The sequence below is a fragment of the Crocodylus porosus genome, unplaced genomic scaffold (assembly GCF_001723895.1).
Source record: "Crocodylus porosus isolate Cpor-Errol unplaced genomic scaffold, CroPor_comp1, whole genome shotgun sequence".
Lineage (NCBI taxonomy): Eukaryota > Metazoa > Chordata > Crocodylia > Crocodylidae > Crocodylus > Crocodylus porosus.
The window spans coordinates 73,294,859-73,305,374 of NW_017728947.1; the positions used below are offsets into that span (position 1 = coordinate 73,294,859).

The 10,516-nt window shown below is 41.7% G+C and overlaps 1 protein-coding gene across 3 annotated transcripts in view; it reads left to right on the top strand.

The window, feature by feature from the left end:
* Window positions 1–9,289, top strand: part of MIPOL1 (mirror-image polydactyly 1) — a 277,415-nt gene extending 268,126 nt beyond the window's left edge. For all 3 annotated transcript variants that reach the window (XM_019551720.1, XM_019551718.1, XM_019551719.1), the window contains one exon: window positions 8,041–9,289. In XM_019551720.1, the coding sequence (XP_019407265.1) occupies window positions 8,041–8,107 (67 nt within the window). In that variant the 3' untranslated portion in view covers window positions 8,108–9,289. The remainder of the gene's footprint in view (window positions 1–8,040) is intronic.
* Window positions 9,290–10,516: the final 1,227 nt, after the last annotated feature.

The following is a 10,516-nucleotide window of genomic DNA, read 5'->3' on the forward strand; positions in this document are numbered from 1 at the left end:
ACCTTGCCGGGGTCATCTGACCCCGGTGCTCTTTCCTGCCAAGGCAGGGGGTCGGACTAGATGATCTACCTAGGTCCCTTCTGACTCTAGCTACTATGAAACTATGAAACTATGAAAACAATTTGACCAAACTAGTTTCTGTTGACCACAGAGAAATACTTAATGTTTAAGCCAAGGCCCATGTAAGATAGATTTATGTTGAAATCTGCCTGCTGTCAGGGGCCCAACCAGCTGTATTTACCTCAGTTTAATAATATACAAAATTATTCTTTCTGGAAGCAAAGATGCTGAAGGAGTGTTATTCAAAATTGCTTGTTTGTGTGTTAGTGCATGTCTGTGAAAGTAACTTGCACTGCCAAATTTAAGGCCTAGAGTTAAATGGAAGATACTTTCTGCAGTGACATAACAAACAATGTTGGGCAGTCAGTAGCTGGAGGCAATTTCCAGAGTAATTAAATTAATCATTTTTATGATGTACCGTGGTTTAGAGCTGACTGACTCCGATGAATCAGTCTCTGAGATGCATAGGTTTTAAAGCCAGAAAGGAACTTTATTATCATCTGCTCTAACCACCTGCATAAGACTGGGAGCATTTACACAAGATGCTTAACTGTGCAGTAGCTTAGTTTACTGCAAAGTACCCATGTGCATCTACACATGCACATGATTACTATGGAGTAAACCTTGCTAATTGCAAGTAAATTTGCTACCTGCAAATGCAAGTAGCAAATTTATTTTTGATTAGTAGCGCTTGTGTAGATGACTGACTGGGAGTATGTCTGCTCCCAGTTAGCCATCCACCAAGGGGCAGGAGATTGCTTCCTGCCCCCAGGAGCTGCTTGCTGCCAAGGCAGGGTCCACCACCAGAGCCTGGGTGGGGGACTATGTCCCCCTGTCCTGGCAGCAAGGAGCTCCAGGGGGCAGGGAGCAATCTCTTGCCCTCTGGTGGACAGCTAACTGGAAGCAGATTACTTCCAGTCAGTCATCTACACAAGCACTACTGTGCCATTACTAATCGAAAGTAAATTTGCTACTTGAATCTGTTGGTGGAGCAGCTAGGAGTGAGCTAGCTGCCACACTGGCACATGGGGGGCAGGAGGGGCTGGGACCTGCCTTCCCCAGCAGTTCTTTCCAAGTCCCCTACCCGTAACTGGGGAGCCAAGGCCAGGAGACAGTTGTGTCCTGGCCCAGTGCTCCCTGCAGGGCCCCAGGAAATGAGAGCAGTTGCTGCCATTAGCAGCAAATCTCCTCCCACTACCCTGCATGTGTAGACGCCTGCCTGGGAGTGTTTACATGTGAGTAGTTTACGCTTGAGTAAACTGATCCCAGATCAAATGCATGTGTAGATACACCCACAGACCATAGAATTTCACTTAGTAATTCCTCCACTATGGTCTTAATTTCTGGCTGAGCTAGTATGCCTTTTAAAAAGAAGTCCAGCTATGACTTAAAAGATATCAAATAATGTTTGTTAAGCATGAGGAATGTAGCATGATCCATCTAAAATGTATTAGGGTTTTATCATAAAAATAATGTATTAAAAGCTTATAGCATATATACTACTTACTCTCCTTCAATGCAACTGAATTTTTGTTCAGTTAATCATTTTTGGTTGAGAAATGAAGTTTTGAGGTGGCCAAAAGTATTTGGTAATTTCAGTATAAAATAGTTTTAATAAAAACATACTTTTTATAAAAAAAAACCAATTCCTTGAGCCATGGAGAACAGGAGAGTGAGAATGACTCTGGAGGCTAAGGCATTCACCTGTGAGATGGGATGCCGAAAGTCCATGCCTGCCCCCAATGAATCTTTAAAGGTTTTGTATTGGAAGGGAAAAAACTTCAGTAACAGAGAATGAAAGGAACCCAGGCCAGAGTACCCTGGTGCCTGGTGATCCAAAGCCTTTCAGGGATAGGGGTCCCTTCTCTACCTGTCTCTTGAGGGAATATCCCTAAATACCCATTTTTACCTAATAGATAGTAAGAGCACAATAGTACCCCCATCCTGCCTCAGGCATGTGTTTCTCTTGCTTTTGTGACAGGTGCCTGAAAAGGGAATGTTCCATTTGCAGGCAAATGGAAATGTTTCGATGAGAAAAACTGGGAAAAATATTTTTATTGATTTTTTTTTAATTTAGCGACCTATTTGAAGAATCAATTACTCACATAATACTACCATTAAATACAGATGTTTCTGTCTGCTGCATTCTTGTTATAAGGGTTTTTTCAGAAATGCTAGGTTCACGAGGGAGGGTTAGTGTGAGCAAAACACATTCCACAAGAAGCCTGAAAGCACCCAAGTAAGGCCATCCTCATAGTCTGAGCCTAATCTAATCTGCTGGAAAGAACCAAAGGTTATAGTTTAGGTTAATAAGAATGTATGTAGTATTTCAAAACCCAGAAGAGTTTTGCTTTTATCACTTAACTCATCCAGCTTCAGTTAGAAACTATTGTTTCAGCCGTGTCTATGTATTGCCTTGCAGATTAGGACATAAGGCTAATTGGCAGATGCTGTGTTCTGTTTGGGTTAATTGTGGGTATTCCTAAACCATTATCTGGTGATCCACTTGGGGCACTGCAGCACTACCCTTATTCAGGGCTTACAGTTAAATGCCACAGTCTTGCCTAAAGTGGCCAGAGAAGGGACACAGCTGGAGGATGCGCTGATCCAGCACCTCACTCAGCTAGCGTTAGTTAGTCTATTATTTACTGAACTGAAGCCCCCACCTGAAGCTTCATGCCATAACCTGAATGTCTGAGGGAAGACAGTGGACAGAAACTGCACGTGCACACCCTGCACCAGAGAGAGCAATAGAGCCCAAAAACTGTTCTGCAGCTATCCATTTCCATACTCTGAGCAGAAGTGTCTGTCATTAGGAATGTGTATATATGCATGTGTACACATACACACACACAGACTAAAGAAACTACTTAAAAAAAATATATCTCCCTTCAGAGTTGATACCAGCCTCTGAATATCTGGAGTCACCTTTAATGTGTGGTCTAAAGGGTAACACAATTGAAGGAAAATTCAGAAGTCTGCTAATATCAAGACCATTACTAGAGCACTTCAAGAACTATATAGCCATATCCAGTAGTTATTGATTCATAAACATGTGGTATACATAGGTGACAAGAAAGCACAAACTAAATATAACTGCATAAGGAAGCAACTAAAATATAGCTTTGGAAAAAAATACCTAATGACAAATATTCTAGCTTAGGCTTCAGCAGGAGAGATTTACTTTTCAAAGATTATGAATGTTTATTCCAACTGATATCATTCATCACCATAGCTGACCCCACAGGTAAATTTGTTTGCTACTAAACTTAACTTCAAATAATCTCAGTTTTGGGCTAGAATTAATGTAAACTCCATATTCACAAAAGGTCATTCTCAGCCTCTCAGAAATCAGGAGTCTTTAAGACAATGCTTCCATTGCTAAAGTAAGAAATATTTGTGTATCAGCTTTGCCATTGCCTCTTTAAAAAGTGAGGTTATGTTACCCCTTCACAAACAGCTGTTTTTGGCTTCTGGAGCAGGGATGTTAGAAGAAGCCATTAAATGCACACTACAGAAATAACTAATGTATATAGAGAATATTTTTCACTCTTTCTTTTCATGCTCTTCAAATACAGCAAATTCCATCAGACCTGAAGGCATGGAATTTTCTGCCTTTCAATACATGCAGCTCAATATGACAAATGCTGGGGTTGCAACTATTTTTCTAAGAACATTTTGGCTCAGCCTTTTTTCCCCTGTTAATGCCAATTTCTAAAAACACAAAAATAGAAGATAGTTTACATATAAACAAAGCAACATTTGTAAAGTGAATTATTTCCTTTAGGCTGCATTTTAAATGGTGCTTAAAGTACCTAAATGCAGACAGGTGCCTAGGGAGTTTTAAAAGTACCTAAGTGGGTTAGGCATTGTCCTACGGAAGTAAATAGAAATTGGGTTTCTGACCTACTTGGGTATTTGTGAATATTCCTCTCAATATTCCTAATGATGATTAGGAACCTGCATATCTTCAGACATATTATCCTTTCTTTCTGTAGCTGATTTTTCCATCATCATTCTTCTGTCTTACCTAAATATCAGAAAGAATATCTTCTCTGCAAATTTGCTTTTTGTGCAACTTTGTGAGATGAAGGAAATTTAATTATTGTCCTTTTTATACTTTGCAAGGAAACAGTGTTTCATCTTTTCCATTAGGGGTTTTCAACCTTTTTTGGCCCAGTGGCTAGACGTGGAGCCAGGGGGAGGTGGGTGGTGTGGAGCAGCTGCTACATGCAAGCTTCCCCTCCCCACCACTTTCAGCCAAGAGCGCTGGCAGTGTGGGATCATGTGTGGTGACACTCCATCTCCACCCGCCTGCACATAACCCCTTGGACCTTCTTAAGTACCCTGTTTTACATCACAGTCATCCTACAAAGACTACCTCCTTCACAAGTTAGTCACGTTATAAAACTCATTCTAGCAAAAAAAGCAACTTTGGTTAATTTGCTCAGTGTTGAGGATCACAGTCAAATGCAGTAAATATAGCTGCTGGTTAAGTAAAAGATGCTATCATTGTATTTCTGAATTATATAGTGATGATACAGTTAACAGGCAATAGAAGTTGTTTCTTTAAGTCACTGTCTTCCATCCTTTTCCATGAAACTGCCAAAATTAGGAGTCCGATATACCTGTTAGTTCCCAGTACTTCCTGTTTAGCTATACGGGCTCTAACCCACAATCAAAGTTAAGCTGCTGTTATGAGAATGGCATTTAGAGCTGTGAATTAGTCTACCTAGTAGAAGGCAGGGCAGAGATGCATCTTATAGAGTACGTAAATCAGAAATGCATAAGCTTTTGTGAGCCTGAGCTCTCTTTATGAGCTATGTAAAACACCCTAGACTGCCTACCCTTCAAAGGGAGGTAGTTGTACTACAGCAGCCTACTGAGTCTGATCATTAAGGGACCAGTTCTGATAGAGGCTGTTCATTAGGGAACAAGTTATATCAGCTGAACCCTTTTTGGGTGATACCTTACAGCATAAGTAGTGTATTTAACTCCTCTTGCCTGTTCACAGAGAAAGATGCTATGCACTGTGAGTAAGAGTGGCAGAAATGGGCCCTGTGAAAGATAACAGGGACTAGAATTGTGTGTTCCTGAAGTAGTAATATAAAGGCTTGTACCAGGGGCTTCTAACCACTAATTAGGGCTACAGCATTGTTTTGTGGATTTTGTGGGAGTTAAGTGACACAGGAGGTCTCAAGCTGCCTATTGAATTTCACCCTCTGAGATTTAATTCATGAGTTGTTACAGTTTCCCTTCCACGGAATTGTTTAGATCTGTTTTAGGGACCCATTTTCTTAATCCCCTACTGCTTTTGTTCCCAAATAAAGAATAACTAAGTTTGCAAATCTCTACAACACTGAAACAAAAGGCAAAAAATTAGCTCTGCACAGCTTGTACTTGATGCTGGAAATCCCGTTTTGATGATTGCAGTCATCATTCATCTGAAGAGCAGAAGCTATGATTGTTAAGCCTCATTATTTTCAATGAGGCCTGACAGTTTCAAGGTTAAACAGAAGACAGCAATTTTCATCCTACTAGTATTTCTCTTCAAATATGGGCAATTCTTCACTAACTTGTCTGCATTGTTGTGCAATGCCATTGGTTGGACACAAAACTGTGCAGGATAACATATAAGCTACGATGCCCATTTCTCTATTTCCTTTATCATTTTAAAGGCACTTAAGAAACTAAAACAATTTTAGAGTTTTTTCCATGTGTGTGTAGCCACAAAGTGATTTAAATAATCCAACTTGTCAGATGTCACTATTTTCCTTCTTTCAGAAAATAATAAAAACTATCAGCTCAGACTTTCAATTTGTCAAAGATATTTGGCTCCATTTCTTCAACTCTTTTTGCTTCCTAGCAGGGGTATATTTTCCTAACACACAAAGAGGAAGAGTACCAGTGAGTGAGAAACTTCCATTGGTGATGAATGTGGATGAGAAGGTCAGGATGGTTCTGCTGAGCATAAATAAATGATCTGTAAAATTCAAAGGTTCTAGCAGCTGCTAAAAATAAGGGCAGATCTGTTCCAAATCATTATTTTTTTAAAGTATTGAACATCAGAAATGACAAAATGTGTGAACTTCTCGGGAGGAAAAATATGTCCAGTAGATTTTCTAGGATCTGGAAGCCACTCGCTAGCCAGCAATTCAAGTAAGGATAAACTAAGAAGCCCACATTTTGATAGTTGTGTAAATCATGGGAAGTTATCATCTGTCCATGTCTTACCTCCACATGGATGAGGAACTGTATATTTATGCTTTTGAGGAAATTGCGACTGTGCAATTAAGATGACAAAGAAAAGTTCTAAAAAAAATTTTTACTGGAAAAGAATTCTGATTTGGTATTTCTATTGCATGCAGAAAAATAATACAAGTACAAAAGTCAAGAAAGCTGGGAACACAATTGCAGGTCAACCCTGAGTGTTAGTTGAGTTCAAATGTTAGAGTTCTTTGGGAGGCAAAAAGGTAGATTTATAATCAGAATATCAATATATCATTTGGAAAGTGAAATTACCAAACTTGACAAACCATTTCTCCAGTACTCTGGAGAACTATGTTTTGTTTCCTGGTGTCTATTAATAATCTTCCCCTCCCTTGCTCTTGAGTGATGAAATCCTAATCTAGTTTCAGGAATTAAGTAATCTAAACAGTACCATCAAAGGTATAGTTCCATGATGCTCAGAGGTTACTGGAAAATCTGAGTGTTTCAATACCAATTGTATGTAGTAGTCATTATCATATGTTATGACTTGGGACAATAAATCCAAGAAGCACAAACTAATTCTTTTGCCCTTAGATCATTTATACATCCAGTAGGTTAAACACATTTTGTAGTTCTAAAATGGTTGGCTTATTTCTATTTTGTATTTACATTCTCTCTATTGTGCAGCTTGCAACAAAAAAAGAAAGTAAAAATGCTCTTTTCAGAGCAGACAAGATAATGAGCTTTCAGTACTGCATGCAGCTGATTGGACTTGCATCTCTTCTTAACAGCGTGTTGTGTATATTATACATTGGGCACGACTCTGAAAAAAAGTTCTCTGCCCCCAGTGTCAGGCTTTACGCTATGTGTTTATTTATGGGAGAACTTTAATAGAGGGATTCTATAAAATGGAATAAACAAAGGAAATGGCTATTACACACTGCTCCTGGAGTGTTTAAGAAAAATGTATGTGAATGCAAAATCCTGGACAAAATTAAATCTTTGAGTTTAGCTGTGTGCTTTTAAAGAAGGAAAAAGGTAACTAAGCATGCAGTCTGATGAGATGCTCAGCACCCTCATTCCCATTTCATTGAAGTCAGTGGGAGTTGAAGCCACACAGTACCTTGCTGAGGTAGGCCCTGAATTATCATATATTGTTGTCTGAATTGATAGATCAGCCATATTCACCAGTTTAAACATAAAATACATCCCTAGTTCCTCAGAGACTTTATTTTTCTTGTATTTTGAAAAGAGGTTTTGACATAATGCCTTTGGGATTTTTAGAGGTAAACACACAGCACTAAAATACATTCCAAAACTGAGCTGAGTAACAGGTGTTGAGTTTCTTCAAAAGAAGTACAGCAGCTAAATGTTTTATATAATGAGAGATATATCCACATAGTTGATTCTTTTTTCAGGAACTCAATGTACTGCCTCTGTAAAATGGAATATCCAGACCTATATTGATGTGTGCAGTCCTGTGTTAACTAGTATGTCATAGGAATCACAGATACTGTATATATTGCAAAGGAGAAGATGAATTGATCTAACACCTCTGACTGTGACTGGGCTGGGCTGTAGGTTAAAAGTTTTTTCAATTTGTCTGCATTTTGCCCTAATGTCTGTCTTTTACAGTAATGCTTTGTTTCTTAGCATGACCACCACCAGGACAGCTTGGTTCAATGCAAACACTGTCTCTTTCAGCCAGAACATTCCTAATGTTAGCTTCTTTTTTTTCCCCTCCTTCCCTCTCCCCCACCCCCACCTCAGGTTGGAAAGGCTGGTGGACGTCCTGAGGAAGAAGGTTGGAGCAGGGACCATTAGGACCGTGATCTGATTGAAAGCTTCAGTCTAGGGAAGCATTCACATCTGGTGACCAGGCTGCTTCATTCAGCACTGTGTAAACACTAAAGCCTTAACTTAGCAAACAGTTGTTAGAAGTGGGACACTCCAACGACATTCCAAGCTGAGATAAAATCAAATTATAAATGTTTAACCACTTTGCTGCTGAGTTTGGTGATTTGTCAAAATGTATCACTGCAAACACGTTTGCTTTTAGGGAGCTGTATTGTAGCATAGTCAGTGACGAGTCTGAAAATATTTGAGATGCATATTTTAAAATGCTCTCGTAATATTATTGGACTGCAGTCTGCTTCCAGGCCCAAGATGATCATGTTCTAAATGCTACCTGCTTCAGGCACAAAATCCTATAAAGCAGTGTCTCAAAATATAAATCCCCTTTGCTATTTATGAGTCTGCAAACAAGTGAATATTTTTATGTTGCGTATATTTCTCAATGGATAATAGGCATCCAGATTTAAGAAGAATCTCTGGTTAATATGCTGTAGAACCCTCCTTCCTGAAGCACACCGTAACCCGTTGTATTGTGATTAGTATAGGAAATTATGCAAATGCATTGGAGAGGGAAGGTATGCACGTGGCTTTGTAAAGAATTCCTATAGCTAATACAGATTCCTATGACACGGCAATTTCAGCTTATCATAAACACAAGCATGGAGTTATATTTCACAGAAATAAGTGACTGATGTATTACTTTGTAGAAATGCAATTATACTGCATAGGATCTCAAGCCAAGGAGAAGTGTCACTCCTCTTTCCTCTCCTATGGAAGCAAACCTTTCTGATCTGCTAATATTCCACTTGGTAGTGTCAAAACAGCTCCACTATGTAAGGCACAGCCTCACCTCTTTTCTATCAGTCCTTTTGCCTTCTTTCAAAGGGAAACACTGGGCATTCTGCTCAGTCTCCCTAGCTAGCTTTATGCTGTCTGATTTTTAAAGTTTGTTTTACAGCAATAATGAAACAGAAGGGCAGCAGAAAGAGGAGTATAAGAAGAAAAGATTTCATGGTTTGTGGAGTGTCAGTGTCTGTCAGATATTGCAGAACTACCTTCATCTGTATACCTAGTCTCTTTGATTAGGTACAGGCATTCAAAAACCCTGAGATGGAATCAGTCAAACCTAGGTGGGTTTCTCTACACTGTGTAGACTGGATTGGGAGCAAACGAATACACATTTGCCCTTTGGTGGTAGGGGGCACACAGATGTCTTTATTGACCAAGGCTAAAATGCGGGGGCACTCCCACATTCCTCCCAGTGCAGCTTCTCTCCCCAGACCTGCCCCCTCACCACTGGCCAGCTGTAGAGGCAGCAGGGGGGGTGCCCTCCCCAGCTGTGCTTGCTCAGGTGGGGGGGGGTTGTGTCCACAGGACAGGGGCCTCCACTTGCACCCTGGCTACTTCGCAGATCACCTGACAGGGGAAGGCAGGAGCCAGGGGTGATAGCCACACATCACCGGGAGAGGGAACAGGAGGTGGAGGCCCCCTGCCTTGCAGGCCACCATCCTGCCCCAGTTGTGTTTGCTTGGATCTGGATGGGCCAGGTCCATGCACCAGGGGCTTCTCGCCTTCCTTGCTACCTGGCCTGACTTGCCAGCACAGCTTTTCTCCCCAGGCCTCTCCCCTCAACCAGCTGTCAGTGGGGGGAGAGAGGAGGAAAGTGGAGGCCCCCACTGTGTGAAGCTGGTCGGCCCAGACCCACCCAGAAAAGCTAGGGAGGGGGCATGCAGTGGGGCTTCCCCCTTCCTGACTGCCTGGCCTGGCTGGCCAGTGTGGCTTCTCTCCCCAGCCCCACCTTCCTGCCAGCTATCAGTGGTGGGGGGGAGAGAGGAGGAAAGTGAGCCAGAATAACTTGGGGGAGGGGCTGAAGAAGGGGCCTCTGCTTTCCTCTTCTTCCATCTCTCTGACAGCTGGCAGGGGGCAGGGCCAGGAAGAGGAGCCATACTGGCCAGCTGGGCCAGGCTGCAAGGAAGGGGGAAAGTTTCCACCATGCAGCCCCTGCTAGCTATACTGGTTGGGCTAGGGGCAGGGCCTCTGCTCTTCCACCCCTGTCTGCTTGGTCTGGTTGACAGGTGCAGACAAGACACAGGAGTGGGGACCAAAGGCTTTGCTGCCTCAGCTCTGTAACAGACTGGGGGCAGGGTTGGCCCAGTGCTTGGCAAGAGCAGATGCATGTGGGCTGGGACTAGCCCACCCACCCTGCAGGGGGTGCTGACAAGGGGCCTACCTGCAAAGGCACCTGGGATGCCAGGGGACTGGGATTTAACTTGAGTTGGGAGGGGAGCTGGTGCAGAAGTTCAGTAGACCAGTTTAACCTAAACCAATTAAAACTAATACTACATCATCCTGGTCTATTTTAGACTGGGTCTGCCATTTTTAAACAAGCCTA